We start from the raw sequence: 21,742 nt of genomic DNA on the forward strand, positions 1-21,742 counted from the left end.
GGGACTCCGGAAATCGCCGGGATCGCATGTCTATACATATAATTATAAAAATATTAGTGCCTTTTTATATTTCATCTTTATTTTATTTAGTATTTTCAACACTTTCTCTCCTTGAGGTCAGATCTCTGATCTTCACCATATATAATTCCAGACTAATCATTGTGGTCGAGGATGCAGACGAGATTGTGGGTAATGAATCAAGTTATTTTAAATGTTAGATGGCGAGAGAAACTCACTATCAAAGTTACCATAGTTACCTCATAAGAGGTTTTTCTAAGGGATACTCGACGATCAACTAAATTTAAATTTGATTTCAAGCTTTTTAACCCAGAGGCTAGAAATACAATGAAATTTTGATTCATGCTTTGATGTCTGTTCTAAATGATATCATCGGCCATTTATTATCAATTCTGGTTGACGAACGAGCTAAGATTAATCTTCGAAATAAAGTTTAACCTTAAATCAAGATTGCGTCACTGAAAAAATATCAACGAGCTTCTCGTTTCATCGCTGGAATAAGGAAATATAGGTTGACAATGATTGGTCATGCAACCCCTTCGCAAAAAAAAATCAAATCAAACTTTCTTGAAAAATGCACAAAAGTTCCTTAGATCCCCTCAACCTCGTTCCCTGTGTATTATCAGCTTTTTTATGCTTACTGATAGCGCCATATTTTTTGGCGACCATCAGTAACGTAAATAAAGCCTGGGATACACAAGGTCGAGGTTGAGATCCCTTCTAATACCTTCTTTTGGAACCCCCTGGAAGTTCCATCCCCATGTGGGGATATAAAAGGGAATGCAAATGCGAACACATAATTACATTACGGTCAACCCTTTTCTCCGAACGTGGATTTAGGAAACGAAGTTTTCTTTATTTTCGCCTGAAAATTCTGGCATTAACCTTAACATCATGTACATATATACTAATTCAAAAGTGATATTTTTTTATATGTTTTTATCTTTATATTTTGACTTTTTCATAACTTATTTATTTAATTAATTTCTGACCTTTGTAAATAGCGAAACACTTACACATACACAATTCTTTCAAATAGAACTACCATTTCTACACATTTAGAAATTACTTCCCGTCTCAATTTCTAATCAAGTCTGTTCCAAAAAAATTGGCAGTCCGTACATGTTTTTTTTATAAGCATACAGTATGTGGCCCCCAAAACGGCGATCAAATTTGAAATTTCTCTCAAATCTAGAGGAAAAGAGATTTTACAAAAATTTTTGCTGCATGAAAACCTTTAACATCTCTACTTTATTTCCTGGAAGTTCTTTATCAAAATTTTCAATTTCAACAATATTTTTCAATATCGCTTAAAGATAGGTAGCTTTTTTCTTATGGCCCCCAAAACGGAGGTTTGAAATTTTAGCGATTTCTCGAGATATCTTTAAGATATGAATGCAAAATTTTGACCATAGTTTTGAAATATGATTCAGAGGGTTTTGGGCATAAATTTATTTGATAAAATTTTTACAGTATACGCCTGGTTGTCAAAATGCAGGTTTGGGGCCCCCAAAACGGAGGTGTAGTTAAAATCAAATTATTAAGCCCAGTGGTAATACGGGGAAAAACTATGAACATATTTGTGTTTCCCCTTAAATTTAAGACCCGATGGATGTAAAATTTATGATTTTTATGAAATATTTCAAAATTTTCGATATTGCAAAGTCCAAACTGAAAATTTTGATGACAATTTTGATTTAACAACGTCTTAATCAAGTTTTTGAAAACAAATCTCTTTTGAAAATAGTTTCATTCATGTATGGAATAAGTTGTGAAAATGTTAGAAAAAAAGCTTAACTGAAACTGAAAATATTAAGCTTTAAAGATATTTTTCTCCTATGATTTGCAAAAAAATGACAGAATTTACCGTTTTTGCTGATTCAGCGAAAAATTTGATATATAATGTTAATTTTTTGTTATAAACTATTAACTCAAGGTGATAGGAATAGAATTCCACGATTTTTTGCTTTTCTCATATTTAGAATTTTCGGTTTTGTCAATGCCTGATTCTAGGGCTCCAAAATACTGGTTGACCTTCAAGATGCTATATCTTTTACCCAGCCTCTAAAGTCACAGATGTATTTGCATTTTCTGAACGGCATTAGGTGTTGAAAGTTTCCTATACCCCGTTTTCATAACTTATTTTCAATGTCCAAGGAGCTAGAGTGAGTTATATGCAATTTTTATCTAATTTTGGTGTTAAAATATTTCCTTTGGACGCAAATATGTTATTTTGAATCTGTCTCAAACCAGCAAAAACATGCTCATTTTTAAGTATAACCATCATTCTTTCAAAATAAACAAAAATCGTTTAATTCTGATAAATCTACAAGTCAAAATCTTCAATGAAAACCTCCGTTTTGGGGGCCATATACTGTACACAAATTTGAAAATAGTCGAACGTGCGCAACGCACTGGGCTAAACTTCAGTGGCTTCAAATCATTCATAGGCCCAATTGTAGACCCACAGATATTCACCCAATGAACAAGTGTGCAAAATTTCAGCCAAATCGAACAATCTCCAGGCTGCCCCAAAGTTTTAGCCTCGTTTTGGCGAAAAAGTCGTGCCTAGGCCTCAAAAATCAAAATTTTTAAAAAAAGAAAAAAACACGCCCAGATATTCACCCAAGGAGCAAGTGTGCAAAATTTCAGCTAAATCCAAGCATTTTTGAAGTCTCCAGGCTGCCCTAAAGTTTTAGCCTCGTTTTGGCGAAAAACTCGTCCCCAGGCCCCAAAAATCGAATTTTTCAAAAAAAGAAAAAAAAAACCCAGATATTCACCCAAGGAACAAGTGTGCAAAATTTTAGCCAAATCCAAGCATTTTTGAAGTCTCCAGACTGCCCTAAAGTTTTAGCCTCGTTTTGGCGAAAAACTCGTCCCTAGGCCCCCAAAAATCAAAATTTTCAAAAAAAGAAAAAAAAAACCCAGATTTTCACCCAAGGAACAAGTGTGCAAAATTTCAGCCAAATCCAAGCATTTTTGAAGTCTCCAGGCTGCCCTAAAGTTTTAGCCTCGTTTTGGCGAAAAACTCGTCCCCAGAAATCAAAATTTTCAAAAAAAGAAAAAAACACCCCCAGATATTCACCCAAGGAACAAGTGTGCAAAATTTCAGCCAAATCCAAGCATTTTTGAAGTCTACAGGCTGCCCTAAAGTTTTTGTGACAGACAGACAGACAGACAGACAGACAGACAGACAGACACAGACAGACATTGTCAGATTGTAGCTCAACTGAAGTTGAGAACAGACTCGCAGATGCTTAGGTCAAGGGCTTGACAAGGCTGAAAAATGCTTATAAGGATGCTTATATCATAGGCATAATTTTAGGGAAATTCCGACTCTTTTTTCATCTTCATTTTCAATTTTATTTAGAAAATTCTCTATATATAAGCCCACATTAAACTGCTCAAGATTATCTTTCTAACTAGATTTTTTTTGCAAACATTTAGTGTCAACCCGAAGGCTGGAGGCGAATCATTCCCATACAAGAAAATGTGACTTAAATTTGCGCCGCATTTCGGATTGAATAAAGCTTTTTGCGTGTCAGTAAATTTTTTCATACAAATAAATTTTTTTTTTAAATATCAATACTTTTTTTGGGACACCCGGTATGAAAGTTAATGTCCACGCAAAATGTAAAACACATCTTTTTCGACGAACTCTGTGAAAAAATCCTTCTGAAACGGAAGAGCTTTGTAGATGGCTAGACTCGACCATCAAAATTGAGTCAATTAATTCTTTGCCACACCATGACGTCAGAATATATGGATTAACTTACTAAAGATTAATTTTGTGTATTTAGTAAACAATAAACTTTTTTTAAGGATTCGTTCCCGTCTCGAAATAATCAAATCTTATTGGCTGAAAAGTGCATCACATGACTTTCCGGGGCGAAGAATTTGAGAAAAATTTTCTTTGACAGTAAGAAATCATTTTACTAAAATTAGGTTAAGTTAAATTAAATTTAGTAAAATAATGCAATCAAGGTCGTGGTTGGGTTAATTTCGTCTTTTTTGTCTTTTTTTTTACTTGCCATTATTACAAATATATACATTAACTTGAATTTAAATTTCAAAATAAAATATGCATAAAAATATACAGAAAATTATAGAACTATATCAAAATCATTTAGAAAATTTTGGAACAACATCACTGATAATACTAGCGAGTATGATTGACATAGAAAGTGGCAGATTCATTGAATTGTTGGAGAGGTATCTAATTAACTAGACCGAAAGCATTGAAAGTTTCAAAATAATAGAATGGTATTCAAATGACGACTGGGAAGATTATATAGCAGACTCGAAAATATATACGTTGCGCTAACTACCCCTTTCTAATATGCCATCATTTGAATTCTTTGAAAACATTAGGACCATGTCTCGCATTGGAATCGGCTTTTCATTTCCATCTCTTTGAAAAATTGTTCACTCTCTTCTTCTTTCATACTTCCGGCGGATTGGAAAATTTCTTTCAAACCGTTGATGACGTCATTGGGCATGTCTTTGGAATTTCTGAAAAACAGGAAAAAATTACGAATCCACTTTAAAATAAAAAAGTAACCCATAATAACTTTGCATGTTTGAAATATTTTTCCTAAAAGAATACAACCTCTCAAAATGATTGATTAAATAAGCCACAATCAGCGCCGAAATATATTGGCAATTTTAGGTATTTTAACTTTTTTTAGAATCTAAAGCTCGGATGAGGATTGCAAGTTCAGTACTTCCACTTTGTTACATTGGATTTCTCGATTTGAGAGGGGTTAAGTGGCTTTCAGGCTATACGTATTCTCAGCCGTATTCAAACATTTTTGAGCTTTTAGATCCTGATCCGAAAGTCTTTCCAACCGTACTTTAAAATACTTAAAAATCACTAACGGTTTTAAAGTTTTGAGGGGATTCCACTTTTGTGTCAAATATTATGGCGGTGATTGTTTTACGCCTGCAGTCGAGAGCGACCCGGAAGCTTCATTTTTGACCATTCTCTCTTAATCATTGATAAGCATCAAACATAGAGAAGCCAAGTACCGTTCTTCAAGTCTATCGTGTGATCCAGTTTGGACTAATACTACACCTTCGAACTAGAGGCCATAATTCAAACTCTCAGAGTATTCGTCACATTCTTCCATTATTTGCGGAAAGTTTTCAAAAGATCTCTTACCCTGCGATAAAGAAGTAAGCATTCTTTTGAGATATCAAGTTCCAAATGAATTCTCCTTGTTGTTTCAGTAAGTGCTGCACGTAAATCTTTTGCGGCTGAAAGGAAATGACGTCATCATAAAACAGAAGCAATGAGCTTGAGTTATACCTCCTAAAACATTTTATTCGCAGATATGGTATGATTTATGGTTATAATTTAATGGGATTAATTTTGGCGGATTTCGCGAATTTGGTTGTCATTCGCGAAAATTAAATTCCAACAAATGTCAAAAGGCCACTTTTAACATGCTTTCGACCATCAAAGAAGAGGTGATACTGCGCATTTCACAACAAAAGATTTCGCGGAACTTAATTTCGTTGATGACTTTATTGTGAGATAACATTTTCATGATTTTGTGCTTTTTTGCCATTTTACTGCCAAACTAAGCATGTTTAGTTTGGCAGTAAAATGGCAAAAAAAGCACAAAATCATGAAAATGTTATCTCACAATAAAGTCATCAACGAAATTAAGTTCCGCGAAATCTTGAAATTTCGCGGTTTGATCCCCGCAAAAATTAATCCCATTAAAGTATTTAATAAAGATAATCATATCAGAAAAAATGACCTCCATTTCACGATGCTTAGTTGATAGAGAGTGGGTAGGTTGTTGCAACAAAAGTCGAAGATCACTAGCCCAAACCAGCCTACCAAAGCTTCGAATTTCATGCAACGAAGAAAGTTTATATAAAAAGTACCTAGCCCACACAAAACGTCAAAAAAACACCTTAAAAGTTACAGTGAACGTAGGTGGTGGTCTGTAGTTGGTGATTTATGATATTCATGACGTAATGTTTTCTATGGAAATAACCCGGTTTTAGCCAGTAGTGGTAAATTTAAACTAGACAAAAGTTGTATGAAACTTGCCGCTACTGACAAAAACCGGGGTCTTTCCGTAGGAAACATTACGTTATGAATATCATGAATGAGTTACCTGGTCTCGGGAATAACAAGTAAAGATTTTGACCGGTGAATCTTCTCCTAATGCGTTCCATTCATCTCGGAAGAAGTCGTCACCTGTCTTGTTCCGACAACCGAAAAACAAAACAGTTTCACCTGTAAAGTGAAGAAGTTTTTTAAAAGTGATAACGAAAAATTCTGATTTTCACTCATTTATAAATTCCATTGGTCAATCGTGATCATGACGGAGACCATTCTAAATTTTGAAATCCAATTTTTAAATCATATATCAAATTATAACATTCGTTTAAAATTTTCTTAGGAAATGTTTGCCGATTTTTTCCCTGAACTCTTTCACTTAATTAGTTTCATGTAAACTATTTCCACTGCAACGGCCTTGGTAGTACTCACAATCATGCGCACCATGAACTTACTGCGAACTCTTTAGTGCTGAAAAACATAGAAAACTTACCTTTGGCGTTACTTTGAAGTCGTTCTTGCATAAAGGAGCGAAAAGGAGCAACTCCAGTTCCTGAAAGTAATGATTAAAAGAAATTGTTTTTAGCAATTACAACGAATTACTACCCAGTTTCCCACCAGGTCCCAATCGACATGTTTTTTCGAATATATTTCAACTCGACACGTCCAAACATTTCAAATCATGGAACACTCTACGGGATGAAACTAACTCGCATTGGAGCAGATCTTACCTAATCAAACCCGTTGGGTGATTCAACCTTATTACGGTTTTCAAATCATAAATTTAATTGATACATGAATAGAGTGGTGCTAATAGAAGATGGTTTAATACCTGGTCCCACCATAATGACCGGTACTGTATTATCTTTGGGAAAGACAATCGTCCCTTTGTTGATCCAACACTGCATGGATTCTTCACTTGCTTTGGGCAGAGAAGCCAACCAGGTCGAACAAAGTCCTTGGCGTGGTAGGAACATTGACGTTTTGTAGTTGACAACAGCCATCAATATTTGAGCAACGTTCGAATCAACCTGCAACAAAAATGGAAAGGGGACAGTGAAAAACTTGCATTTAGCTAATGTTGTACTGCAAGCTTTTCCCTGCTGTGGCGCCTTCCTTCGGCATCAACTGAAATTTACGTCTGAATAAATATCAACAATTTTTTCAACCATTGAGTTATACCTTTTGTGAGGAAGCGATAGAAAAAGCTCTTGGTTTCATGGGCGGGAAGAGATCAAAGACGTATTCCAACTTGAGGTTCGAACAAGCGTGTGGAAAGTCTTGCAAAACCTAAGGAAGAAATTATTTAAGTGCAATTAATAGTTATCATTGAGAAATACTTCCATGGAGAATTGACATTGAAGAATGAGAAACTTTTACACAGGAGGTTTCTTATTGAACAAAAAGAGGGAGAACACCAACCTTCCCCGGTCTATTTCAGCAACAGTTTCTTATCGATTTTACCACGATAAGATTGAATTTTAAAAATTTGACGTTTTTCATTCTAAAGGCCTAGAAAATTTGAGATAATCGTAGAGTTCTTACCTCTAAATAGTTTCGTTTTGGTTTGTAACAATATTCGTATAAATCTTCCTGAAAAAATCAAATGTAAAAAAAAGCAAGTTAAATTAAATTTTTTGACAGAAACGAATATTAGTTGACGATATTGTCAATAAATTTTGTACTTTTCTATAACTACTTTTCTTTAGATTGCAAGCTTACTATGCTTTGTTTTGAACTACGGCCAAGTCAATTCATAAACTTTTGGGTGTGACAAGAACGTAATTTGATTGGTTGATATAGACATTAAATTTAGTGATCAAGTGTTTTTACCTGGCCTTCTGCAGAACAAAACTCTAGCAGCCTTTCTTCTTCCAGTTCGGAATTCGTGAAATGGGACAAAAGTTCGAAGAAATAACGTTTGGGTACTCCTTGTATTGATAAATAGTTTTTGAAGAGATCGTGGAGAGTGATGACCGACGTTAAACCTCTCAATATGGGTGTATCTGGAAAGGAAAAGAAAAAAGTAAATTCATTTGGCTTGAGTATGGATTCTGGACATGGCGGTCTTTAAGGCTCTGAAAGCCTGCAACTTATCCATAGTAATAGGGCTTTCTCCACTGGTCATGGTTAGATACAAGTCAAGGGTTGATATCAGCCTTCGAAACTCCATGTTAGAATGTAATGCATTAAAACACAATATCGTCTAACCAAAATAATTCAAGGGTACTTAGGATGTGATTAAGGGTCTCATTAACACAGAACCACAGAACTTAATCAAGGTTTTTGGACATTGAAAGGATAATATTGCATCTATATTATGAACTAAGAATGTCATTAGAGAGAGAAAGGAGCACTAGCTAGACGTTTTCACAGAAAGTCAAACAGTGGAAGAGACTACAATAAAAACATTTAGAAATATGTCATGGATTTTCTTAATGTTGTTCCTGTGTGATTTTGATGTAACTTCTTACGAATCAAGAACATTGCTGGCATCAGCAGAAGGACTGCAACAAGATAAGAATGGAACGAACCGAAATACAGTCGCACATTACATTAATAACTCTTCTTCACAAATGAGCGTCATAAACGACACAAAAATACCGACGAAAAAAGAAAACAATACAGATTCGGATATCTGTCGTATACAGGATAACCGGAATTTATTCAAATGTTGGAAACTCAGATATACCATCGGTTTTACAATCTTGGGAGTTATCATAATTATACTACTCGTGGTTTGTGTTTATGGATCGGTCAAGTACGACAAAGTTCCAACAGATGAAAAGAGCATAGATGCTAATTCTACTGTCTTGAAAAATCTGGCTGGAGAGTCGTAATTTAACCCTATGTTACGGAATGAAGACTTATATTGTTGTAAAGTGATTGGTTTAGTAATTTTATTTTGGAATGAAACAAACAGGTCGAAAACCTGTCACCACCTAATCAACCTATATTTCGCACAAGGAAATGACCAAGGTTCGCCGGATAGTTCTTATAACCGGCACAAACTGTAAGTCAAATTATAATTATTACTATTAACAAAATCTCACGAAGAGCGGAAAAAAGGATTCTCGGCTATACTACATACGAGGAAGTGTTTTGACATCACAGTTTGAGAGCAGGTTTTTTATATATTATGTGCTGATTATATAGTGCTTTATTGATTTATTTGTCTTGGAATAAGAATGTCCTGGGGGAAAATTTTCGAAAAAATAATTAGCGGTGGCGGGCGGCTATTAGGTAACTGAGAGTAGTAGAACCGAAAACAAGCCCCTGTTTGAATAATGTCCTGTAATTTGAAACAATAATGGGCCATTCCATTTTATATCCAAACAGGGGGTGGATGAACATTTCCAGGGGGTAATCGGAGAAGAATTTTTCCCTTATTTTTAAGGTATGTAAAGAATTTTTCCAAGGGTTCTTTTGTAAATTTTGACATCTAAAATCTTTATTTGCCTTAAAAAGGTTCGTCCACCCCCTGTATGGAGGTTTAATGGAACAGCCCAATAACTCATTCAGTATAAAGTCATCGCTTAGAAGGTTTTTAGCGTGTATCAACAAAGAAGGTCATACTTCTTGAAATCATGTTGAAAGCCTGTTTGTCCATGTCTTTTGTGATATTGGCCTGGTCAAGGAATATTACAAAGTCTTTACCAAATTAACCACCAAAAGACAAGATACGAAAAAGAATTCCGAAACTTGATATCAAGACGTGAATGGTTCGTTAGAAAGTCCAGAAGGAAAAATAAGGGCGATTACAAATTGAAAAACATTGGGTCTGGCCATGAAGGTAATAAAGAGACCCCTCTACTTTAGGGGTCGCTGTTCATAAAGCCATCGATAAATTTCAAAAGGAATTACACGATGCGACTGAGCATCCTTAGACAATCAGCTCCTCATAATTTGAAAGCCATCGCCCTTTTAAAAGCCACCGCCCTTTTTGACGTGAAGATTTCCATAGAAGAAACTTTCAAAGGAAATGCGATGAAACTCTCAATATTCACAAAATGTTAGCCCGAAAATGTATCCTTATGAAATTACTTTATTATGTAGCCTTACACGAGTCAGAACTATTTCGAATAGCATTTTAACAAGGATTTTGCGCAAAATCAAGGTTTTTTCAAAATTAACGGAACAGCCTCTCTCTGCTCTAATAAAGTTATAAATTGAATAATGATGGTATATGAAAGGAATGGCGCTTTGAATAGATTTATAAAAGATCAGATCAAGTCAGGTTAGGTCAACATAAACATATCTGTACGAAGGAAGTGTAAGGAGAATGGATGGTAGCGAACTGAGACACAAAAGACACCCTTGTCTCAGTGCTCCGGTGGAACCTTTTCCCTCAGTGGGGATGAAAATTTCTATCGAAATCCCAATGGGGATAGTGTAAAAACCTGATGGTTTCAGAGGGTTGTATTTAAGCTGGTCGGCCTTTAGCAATAATAGTCGAATCTTGATTTATTAGTTTACAATTACATGCTTCTTCCGTTCACTTTAGATAATTATGATAAGTAACGACTCAAAAAACGTGATTTCACAAGTTTAAATACATGGAAGACCACGAGATAATCACGTGATCTAAAAATAATAAAAATATACTGTAATGCGAGCTTGGTGGCTCTGATGTACTTTTAGTAAAGTTTCAATAAAACCAAAAAATTTCTCAGTCTCTAGCCACAGCGTCTCATTTCACAGTCTTCTGTTTCCATGGTTTCAGTGTCACTTCAGTGTTTTGCGTTTATTAGCTTCTGTTTTCAATTAATTTTTTTACGCATTTTAATTTTATGTTCAATGCGTGCGTTGTCATTATTTTTCTATTGTTTCATTATGTAATCTTTTGTTCAATTTTTGTCAGTTTTTTATCAAAATCGAGACACTTTTTTGAAGGAGCTCACTTGTTCCTTACTAAGAGAGATGTGAGGTTCAAAGCACACAGGAAAAAATTTTCGATTTCCAAGGTTGGAAATTTCAAGTTTTCTTAGTTGGAAAAAAGATAAAATCCAATGGAAAATCCAACCTGAAAATGTGGGACATTCTCCAAGGTTGGAAGTTTTGCATTTTCCATGGCTTGGAATTTTCGTAAATCCAGGTTGAAAAAAGCAAAAATCCAAATTTAACAAGGTTGGAATTTTTTAAAATTCAGTTGGAAAAAAGCCAAATTCCAAGCTTAAACAAGGTTGGAATTTTCGAAAATCGAGGTTGGAAAAAGCCAAAATCCAAATTTTCCATGGCTTGGAATTTTCAAAAATCCAGGTTGAAAAAAGCAAAAATCCAAATTTAACAAGGTTGGAATTTTCAAAAATCCAGGTGGAAAAAAGCCAAAATCCAAACCAAACAAGGTTGGAATTTTCGAAAATCTAGGTTGAAAAAAGCCGAAATACAAGGTGGTTGGAAATTTCGAAAATCCAGGTGGAAAAAAGCCGAAATACAAGGTTGGAATTTTTGTAAATTCAGTTGGAAAAAAGCCAAAATCCAACCCAAGCTAAACAAGGTTGGAAATTTCGAAAATTCAGGTTGAAAAAAAAAGCCAAAATCCAAAAAGTGATGGCAGAGATGTGGAAAAAAGATCTTAAACAAGGTTTTTGTTTTTGTGAACAGTCACTCGCTAGCCTAGGCTCGATGGCTCCCGGTCAATCTCTCGTTATTGTTCGCACAGATACGTGGTTGATCTTAGATCACTCACACAGCTCAGCAGGGCACTATTTGAAACTATGACACAAGTACCCTATGTGCTTCACTGTGCGAACTCACTGCGATTGACCGAGGCCGCTCCGAAGAGACGCCTCACCTGACGGAAACTTACAGCTTGACTGCTCACATTATAGCCTAATATCTAGGTTGCTATACATCAAAACAGTTTTGAGCGAAAAATCGCTTGTGGTTTTCCCAAGGACATGCGCAGAAAATGGTTAGAAAAACGTAATGGATTTTTAAAGTTTTCCAAACTGTTTGGAAAAACACAAATTTCCCAACCCAAAAAGTCTAGTTTTCCAATCGAAAGAGTTTCAATTTCACAAAAATGTAAATTTCCACATGGATTTTTAACGTTTTCCAAACTGTTTGGAGAAACACAAATTTCCAACCCAAAAAGTCTAGTTTTCCAACTTGAGGTATTAAATTCACTAAAATATGTATTTTCACATCGATTTTTGACCTTTTTTTTCAATTCCCAAACTGTTTGGAAAATAAAAATTTCCCACCCAAAAAGTCATGTTTTCCAACCAGCCTTGGAAAATTGTCATTTCTACATGGGTTTTTTTCACTTGATTTTTCAAGGGCATTGGTTTATTCTACAAAACCTATGGGTAATTTACGTTTTCCAAATCAGCTTAAGGTAATCGCTCAAATTTCCAACCTTCAATTATAAAACCAAAATTTCCAACCCAAAAATATTGAATTTCCAACCTTGGAAATCGAAAATTTTTTCCTGTGGCAAGTTAAGTCATGGAATTCAATTTTTAACTTTGATTTGACAAATCGTCATTTTTGTCATTTTTGGGCACTTAATACACAGCTATCATTTACTGGCTACCTGGTAGGTTTCCTTCTTGTTTCCCACTCGTTCATTCTTTCGTGTTTCACCAGCCATCTGGGCTCAGGCATCGTGTCTCCCTAGGTTAAGATTAGGTTATGAAATTTTTGAAATGAATATTTTTTTTACATTCTTACGGAGAAATTTCTAGCCAATCTTTCCACTCACTTTTGGTCAGTTTTTGTCAATCTTACAGTATGTGAGATTCGTCATTTTTTTTCAATTTTTTGAGATTAAGATTTGTCAATTTTTCTCAATTTTCGGATGATCAACTTTTGTCACTTTTTTCAATTTTTTTCTCAGACCAAAATTTGTCATTTTACTTAATTTTCTTTGAGACTAAAACATTGTATTTTTTTCTTCATTCAGTTTGAACATGTCATAAAAGTTACAAACGCGTCAGTCTCTGTGCCCTGCCCAACATATACAAAGAAAGAAAAGATAAAAGATAATTATGCGAAATATGCTAATTATGAAAAATTATGTAATATATTTTACAGATAGAAAATCTATTGTTTCCAGCTCACCTGTGACACAGGGGTGTCAAAAGGTTTCAGTTCTGCAAATAACGGTCGGTAATCACCGGTCATTTCGTGGTTTCTACCGGTCATTTGCAGCTTACTTTTTCACTTTTTCCGGTTAAGGCTATAGTTATAACGCATGAAAGTCCATCATAACACGAAGAACAAGGACACGATGTTCTTTTAACAAAATATTGATATAGACACTTTGAGCCTTCCTAGTTTTCAAATTGTAGTCGAAATAAACTGATATTATGCCGTAACAGATATGATATTATCATAAAATATACATCATACTGAACTACAGGTATAATGAACGTCTGTAGTCTAAACCTTCCCAGTTTGAAGGCTATCTATTTGTAAGCTTGGGTCAATAGAGGAACATCTCGTATTAGAGTGGGAAAAAGTATAAAGAACGGGATTTTCTAAACATCGACCAGAAATGGCGACCGCGACCACAACCCGCGACCAGATAAATTTGGGTTATCGAGTTTTTTCCCTTTCTCCAACGTAGAGTGTCTCCCTTATCATTTGAATATATCATATGGAATAGTAAGCTCACCCCTGTCTCATCTATTTAGAGCCACGTGGTTTTAGAAGCTTTGTATTTTATCATCAGATTGTTATTTCTGTCGAAATTAGTCATTTTGTCAGCATAAAGACACTAGAATAATTGATTAGATTCATATCTCTGGCCTTCCAGATTTTTTCCTACTGAATAGTTCTATCTATTCATACTAAAGGCATCTCATTCAGCATAATTAAAATATTCAGTGCAATAAAGTTTACAGACATCATACTTAATGACCCTGTCAATATTTTTGTCAAATAGTGTCACTTTGTCAAGAAAATGGCTGGTTACTTCAAAGGTCACTTTTTAGTATTCTGAGGACTTGTTTAGGACGTTCTCTACGGTGGAGAGAGCAGATAAACTCGATAACCCAAATTTATCTGTGGTCGCTGGTCGTGGTCGTGGTCGCCATTTCTGGTCGATGTTTAGAAGCTCCCAGAAAGAACATACATTACTCATTTTCATTATCTATTTCATCTCATCTTTAAACATTGTGAATATTTATTTAAAATATAATTTTTTTTATAAAAGTTTTTTAAAAGTTATAATACGAAATTTCACTTTCAGAATACCTTTTTTTCATTTTACATTTTAATCAGCTTTTTTAATACCATTTTTTTACAATACCTCTTAATTAGTAGGCGCGACAAAAAAGTTTGTATTAAATATAAAAGAAAAAAAGTTGTTCCTATATATAAAAGTTCATATTGCTAAAAGTTGGAATTGAAATGGCTTTTGGTGCATCATGGGTATTTTTCATCCAACAACTTTCGAAATACCAACTCTAGGGACAAAATAGTGCTTAATTGTGAAAGTTTTCGGGAACAGTTATTTAACAGGATTATTTTCGAAGAAGTTCTACAACCTTATTTTTATTCTGTTTCAATGTTTTATTAGAAAAAATTTCGGACAACAGAAACCTTATTTTTAACCATCATCATCACTATTACCAGTCAAGGACTATTGCAAACTAGGATAAATGATCCTAATTAGGCTTTCTATCCTAAATAGGCTAGAATATTTATCCTAGTTAGGCTATGTGAAAAATTCAAACAAAAATATTGGAAGAATGATACAGATCCGCGTCTTCTTTACTCTCTTAATCAATTATGCACATAAAGAAGGTTAACTTTAATCAAATGTGAACTTCTTATTAGCGCGGGCGGAGTAAGAAAATAGAAAACATTTATCCTAACTAAGATAAAATAGAAACAATTTCCTAGAATATAAAATAAGTAATTAGGAGGAATAGTACATAATATTTTATGTGTTACGCGCTTTTCCCGTCATAAAAAATAAAGATCTTTAAAACAAGCTTGAGTGAATGAAAGTGTACAAAGTGTTCAATTCTACTTGAAACAAATGTAAATAACGCTGTGTTATATCTTGTTTTGTTTATCTATGTCTCTATTTGAAGATTTTCTTTAAAAAACAATCAACATAAGCAAAGTTATCACCAAGAAAGTTTGATGCTTAACATTTGGAGTTTGTAAAGAATTTAGAATAACTTCTGAACGCACGCTGACTGGGAAATAAAACTTCTCAAGCATCCTTTGCTGGCTCTAAATTACTCAAATTACTCAAATTCATGCAAATCTCGACGCGGATCTCAAAGTTTATTAAATAAATCAAGTTTTTCTTCCTTTTCTCCTAATTAGGATATAGATTTTATCCTAGTTAGGATAATATATTCTATTTAGGCTAAATACTCGCATTTATCCTAATTTGCAGTAGTCCTTGACTAATTACTGTTACCATAAGCAATCCAAACAATATAAAAAATTACCATAATAAATCCCGCTATAGCACGAACAAAACCGTATTCAAAACCGGCTCGAAATGTTTTCTTTTCATTCTTGTCGACATTTGTGTACCGTTGTCGAATACTAGAATCAGAACGTCTCATTCTCGGTGCAATTTCTTCTTCATCATCACTTTCTTCTTCCACATCTTTTTCTTTCAAATCGTGAATCTGGTTCGTTCCAGGCCTCCCTAAATTCTCACCAGGATCTGTTCTTCTTGACGTCTCTTTGGCTTCTTGAACGTGTGCTTGGCTGTCTCTTTCTTCGAGTAATCCATTGGTTGATTCAAACAAATTTCTTTCCAGTAAGACTTGTCCAAAGTTGACAAGAATAACGACAATGACCAGGTTCAGAGAGATTCGCGACATTTTTTTTTGAACTCCTCCTAGTTCAAAATTATTGCCTTAATGCTTTTGATTGAATCGTACGCATTTAAAAGTTTCTTTCTCATATAAACTTAATTTCAGATTCTAGATATTTCAATAGCTGTGCCCGTTTCTTTATCTTTTGATTAAGATATTTCATACCTCGAATAAAGGATAAAAGACTTTACATTATTCAACTTTCAGCTTCCCAGAATACCTCCTGCAGGGGGTTCTGGGAAGCTGAAAGTTGAATAATGTAAAGTCTTTTGTCCATTATTCGAGGTATCAAAGATTTTAATTAAAGGATAAAGAAACATCTTTAGTCATTTTGTATTTAAACTCTCTTCCATGTGGCGAAGCCAATTTACTGTTCCTCGTCCGACTCCCCCTAAAAACAGGATTCTTTAAAGGTTACTCAGCATCATAGAATATTAAAAAAAAATGTTCAAAATAAAAAAATCATCTTCGAGTACAAACTTGATACGGAGGGGAAACAGCTCAGAAAATGTCGAGACTTTTCTTGAGCATTTTTATTGCAATAAGTGTTTTCAACTTTTGGCAAGTCGTTTTGACCAGGAAAGTTTCGGAGCATTCGATATCAAATGAACCAATCAAAGAAGACATCCAAACAAACATTGAGCCATTAAGAAGAATCGGACGCCAGAGAAATTTAAACCAATTAGAAGAGGAGATTAAAGATTCAAACGAAAATGATGAAGAGGAGTTGATTGCATCAAGGGTGAGGCGAAACAATGACAATGAAGATAGTGGTGATGAAACAACTGAGTACAAGATTGGAGTGGGATTTGGAATAGCTGTGGGAGTTTTGGTTATCATTTGTTCATGCGCCTGCTGTTGCTGTGTACAGAAAAAATGTTGAAATACATTTTTTGAACCATTTTCTACTTTTCTTGTACTTATTCTTTTACCAAGTGTATTACTACAATTTTCATTGAAAGATTTTAAATTTGAATACATATTCCTTTCGTTCTTGTTCCCGTTTCATATCAGATACATACTTTATGTCAGACCAAAAACGTTTTTATAAGAACCAGTAAATTTTTATTGAGGCTCGACTGTTCTTATGCATTGGGCACTCTGATTCTTAAATTGTTTTTAACCTGTTCTCTTTTATATGTCAGAATTGAAATATTTATGCTTTATATCCAATTCTGTACTACTTTAACCTTTAAACTTGCTTAAAACTCAGTCATTAGACGTTTTTGCACATCATTGTTCTTACAAAAAAAGTGTATCCAATGTGTTTGACTTCATACTGGGTTTACACAAAAGTTAACTTTTTTCCTTGTTCCTAACCAACTAGACTTTAGAGGGGGGGGGGGGGTCACACCGGAAAATAAGGTGAGGAAGAGGTGAAGAAATTCAATAAAAATGGAAGCATGAAGCGGTCACATATAAATTTTCTGCTTTAATCACTATTGCAGATAAAAAATTATGGCTACAAGAAAAATTCGAAAAAGAGAGAGTCGACTTTATTCCCAGGTTGTTGCCATGATTAAATGATAAAAACTGACAAATTTAATCAATTTTTTTGGACTGAATAAAATGTTGAATTATATAGAGTGAAAAATTTAAAACAAAAACTTTATGATAAAAAGACGTACTTAAATGAGGTTTTTCTATAATTTACAAGCTATTATATAGCTTGAAGCGGTCACATATAAATTTTCTGCTTTAATCACTTGTTTCTGACAACAAAATAAAGCATGCTTTAATTTTCCAGTGTGACCCCCCCCCCATATGTATTTAACTCCTCGTCTAGAAAGGTGAATTTTTAAATATGAAAATTTTTTAACTTATTTTTTCAGATTTTGGAGAAGCCATGCAACTTTTGTGACTAAATGATATTTTATACCTGGTCACAGTGTGGATGTAAACCACACTGAAACGACCGCCTTCCATCACGCATCACGCTCGAGAAAGAGCGCGGACATTATTAACGCCTACATTTCATCTCCAGTACATTTTAGATTATTCATTGAAAACAGATTACAATATAGTCATTTTTCATGTCTCGATTATTCAATTCTGAATAAAAGAAATTCAGGGAAAAACAAGCAACATGCTGAATGGACCTACCTAATGATTAACATCAGATGAAAATAAGAAAAAAGTGACAATAATTGTACAAAAATTCAGAATGGAAAAATAAAGCTTGTGTGTTGAATACTGTAAAATGGTAAAAAGGAATTTCCCCAAATACGAAAATCACTCAAACCATTCAGGCCCAAAAAACCTTTTGAGGTGCTTTTGGCCCAAATTTGCCCAAAAAAATTTTCCTTAAAAATCTGGCTCCGTCACATTTTGGGCATTGCCATTTTGCATCATTGTGCAAAAATTCAGAAAAAAATGAGTCAACATTGAGAAAAGCTATATTTTCTTATTTGGTTAAAGGGAATTTCCCCAAAATACGAAAATCCGTCTTTTAAGGCGAATAAGAATTTTCCAGGAAAAACCACTTCAGCCATTCTTTAGAGAATCTTGCCCTCCATCTTCGTACAAAAAATCAGAAAAAAGTAATGACAGGATTTTGCACAAAGTCCAAAAAACCCTATTTTTAGGCAGTTTTTGGCCCAAATTTGCCCAAATATATTTTTTTTCGAAAATCGGGCTCCGTCACAGGCATTGCCATTTTGCATCATTATGCAAAAAATCAGAAAAAAATAACGAGTCAACTTTGAGAAAAGCTATATTTTCTTATTTGGTTAAAGGGAATTTCCCCAAAATACGAAAATCCGTTTTTTAAGGCGAATAAGAATTTTCCGGGAAAAACCACTTCAGCCATTCTTTAGAGAATCTTGCCCTCCATCTTTGTACAAAAAATCAGAAAAAAATAATGACAGGATTATGCACAAAGTCCAAAAAACCCTATTTTTAGGTAGTTTTTGGCCCAAATTTGCACAAATAAATTTTTTCTCAAAAATCGGGCTCCGTCACGTTCTGAATCAATCCTGAGAAAAGCTGGTAACGAACGAACGAACGAACGGACGAACGAACGAACGAACGAACGAACGAACGAACTATTTTTTGGAGGTGTGGTAGGTTGTTCTTGTGATTTTGATATATTTATGTTTTAAGTGCATACACGTTTTTTTATAAGATCATCCAAAATGTTTGGATGTTCCGAACTTTTTGAGGTTTAATGTTCTACACATGTTCTTATTTTGAACATTTTCCGAGCATTGTCCATTTTTCTGAGAAATCGGGTGTTTAGAGTTTACAAAGTTAAAATGTTCTTACCTTGTTCTTAATATTTTGGCCATCGAAGCCTTTTGTTCTTATAAAGTTTGTTCTTAAAAAAACGTGTACACTTTTTTTGTTTTATAAGGATACGGGAAAATCGGGTCGAGGCTCAATATGCTTAGCAAAATCTCATTTTAACCTTAATTTATGCTTATTTTTTAGGCTTAGACCTCAATTTGTTGATTTTCTTTGTGTTCATGGAAATTTCGAATTTTTAAGTTTAAACATTAATTCGGTTCAAAGAATGAACTTTTTCTTGTAATTTGGCGCTGCAGGCGAAAATCTTTGGTCTAAGAAAGCTCAAACAGCTTTAAAAGTAACCCTAAAAACGTCAGCGTTTTAGAAAAGCTGCACGATTTTTTTGCATTTCAGCTTGGAGGTATGCTTAGCATTTTGCTTATTCTTTTACCGAAATTGAGCCTAAGTATGCTTATAAACGTTATGCTTATAAGACAAAATAACAAAAAAGAAATTGTATATTTTAAGACTAAATTGTTTAGTGAGACAAAAGTGAATTCACACTAACTTTTACTAGTATATTGTTTTTTAGTCGGATACATTTTGGAATACATAGAAAGCATAAATTCTGATTAGGGTGTAACCACATTGAAATTCATGCATTCAATTTCACGTGAATCGTAATCTAAAGTCTATTCACGATAAGTGTGCACTCTTTTTTCATTTACCTATAACTTTTGAAGGAATTCTTCAATCTTTATAAATTTGGTATCATTGGAGAGATATTAGTGAATGGATCAATTTGAAATAAAAAAATCTTTAAACAAATTCTAAAAATGAAGATGAAAATGAAGAAGAAAAAAATGAAGATCTTGTAGAAAGGTGCTATAGCTATCATTTTCACTGAAGTGAATCCTTGATTATCGAACATCATCACTGTGAAAAAATTTCTCAAAAATAATCATTCAGTCAAAAGATATCAAGCAAAGTTATAAGCTGATTGACGTCTAAAAACGCTGTTTTCTGCTGTTTTCTGCTGTTTTTTGGGGTCAATCACTTATTAACTTTGTATCATAACTTTATATTGAATAAATATTTTAGTGAAATTTCTTCCCAGTGATGATCTCCTAAGATCAAAGAATCTCTCCAGTGAAAATGAAAGTTATAGCACTTCTCTACAAGATCTTCATTTTTTTCTTCTTCATTTTCATCTTCGTTTTTAGGATTTTTTTAAAGACTTTTTTATTCCAAATTGTTCCACTTACTAATATCTTTCCAATGATACCAAACTTATAAAGATTGAAGAATTCCTTCAAAAGTTATAGGTAAAAGAAAAAAGAGTGCACACTTATCGTGAACAGACTTTAGTCTATGCTCTATTCAGTTATTATTAATTTTTTTTGCTACACCAAAACTGAGTGAATATCGAGCACTAATATGGTTTACTGTAATTTTTAGTGAGTTAAACCATAGTTTTCCCTGTCGAAATGATGAAATCTTATTGGTTAACAAGGTACTTCACGTGAATTTTTGTCACAAAGAATGAAACTAATTCTTTGACGATAGTAGTGAAAAAAGAAATTATGGATAAACGAAAGAAATCTGATTGGCTAGGAATGAAACGACGGGAAATGTACTTCATACGAGACGGCTTCCATAGTGCGCACCCCCCCCAGAATAGTGGGGGGAGTTTTGCTGTTTTGGGTCGGAAATTTCTAGGTGGGATTTGGAAATTTTCAGGTTCTAGGTGGGAGAAATAAGTTAGGGTGGGAGTTAATTTCTTTAGGTGGGAGTTTTGGTGTTTTGGTGAATGTGAAAGTTAATTTTTTCTTATCTCTGTTATATTTTATAAATAATTTTTTTACTGTCCTAAGCTTTTCCCTTTCTTATTATTATACTGTAATTTATTCAGGGGGAGGGATCAGTACCAAAATCTCGGTCATAATATGAATCATACTAAGGTATTTTGGAGAACTTTTTGTATACCACCACCTTAATTTTGACAAGTGGTATTTTAGTACCCTTGCCAGTCCTTGCATTAAATATTTTAAAGACATTAGGACACAAAGACCACCCAATTTTGGTATTTTCGAGACAAATTTTGTCTTCTCAGAACCATTTTCCTCGCGAATGCTGATTTTATGCAAGATGATATCTATTTTCCACAAAAATCTATTAAACAATGCTGCTTCTGAATTGAGGAAACATTAAAGATATTTGATTGAATGCAAGCATAATTGAACATGGGAATTTTCTTATAATGAGAATATTTTTATTTTTCGAAAAATTGCAAAAATTCTTAAAAAATCATAAAAAGATTATTGAAAGATATTTCCTTGGGCTAATAATTTAATGGTAAAAAAGAATAACCAGAAGCGTCATGTTTTTTATTTAAAAACTGTATATTCGACCTACACAAAAAGAGGTCATCTTCAGAGTGTAAAAATCTATCAAATATATAAAATTACTACTTTTAGTACCAACCAACTAAAAAAATTCTGAAATTTTAGTCTGGATATCACCTTTTTTGTATTTTAATACCCAAATGGTACTAAAAGAATTTTAAAGTGTTTTGGGTATACCACCACATCACTAAACATCATGATATCCTAGATTTTAGTATCCACCC

The 21,742-nt window shown here is 33.8% G+C and overlaps 1 protein-coding gene across 1 annotated transcript in view; it reads right to left on the reverse strand.

The window, feature by feature from the left end:
- Positions 1–4,011: 4,011 nt before the first annotated feature.
- Positions 4,012–21,742, reverse strand: part of LOC136807177 (NADPH-dependent diflavin oxidoreductase 1-like) — a 34,036-nt gene continuing 16,305 nt past the window's right edge. The window contains exons 9-16 of the mRNA XM_067063760.1: positions 7,928–8,100; positions 7,640–7,687; positions 7,277–7,384; positions 6,927–7,125; positions 6,588–6,647; positions 6,150–6,271; positions 5,180–5,274; positions 4,012–4,530 (exon numbers count right to left, since the gene is read on the reverse strand). Coding sequence (XP_066919861.1) covers positions 4,386–4,530; positions 5,180–5,274; positions 6,150–6,271; positions 6,588–6,647; positions 6,927–7,125; positions 7,277–7,384; positions 7,640–7,687; positions 7,928–8,100 — 950 coding nt within the window. The 3' untranslated portion in view covers positions 4,012–4,385. The remainder of the gene's footprint in view (positions 4,531–5,179; positions 5,275–6,149; positions 6,272–6,587; positions 6,648–6,926; positions 7,126–7,276; positions 7,385–7,639; positions 7,688–7,927; positions 8,101–21,742) is intronic.

This window comes from Clytia hemisphaerica, unplaced genomic scaffold (assembly GCF_902728285.1).
Source record: "Clytia hemisphaerica strain Z4C2 unplaced genomic scaffold, Clytia hemisphaerica genome assembly, whole genome shotgun sequence".
In the NCBI taxonomy this organism is placed as follows: domain Eukaryota; kingdom Metazoa; phylum Cnidaria; class Hydrozoa; order Leptothecata; family Clytiidae; genus Clytia; species Clytia hemisphaerica.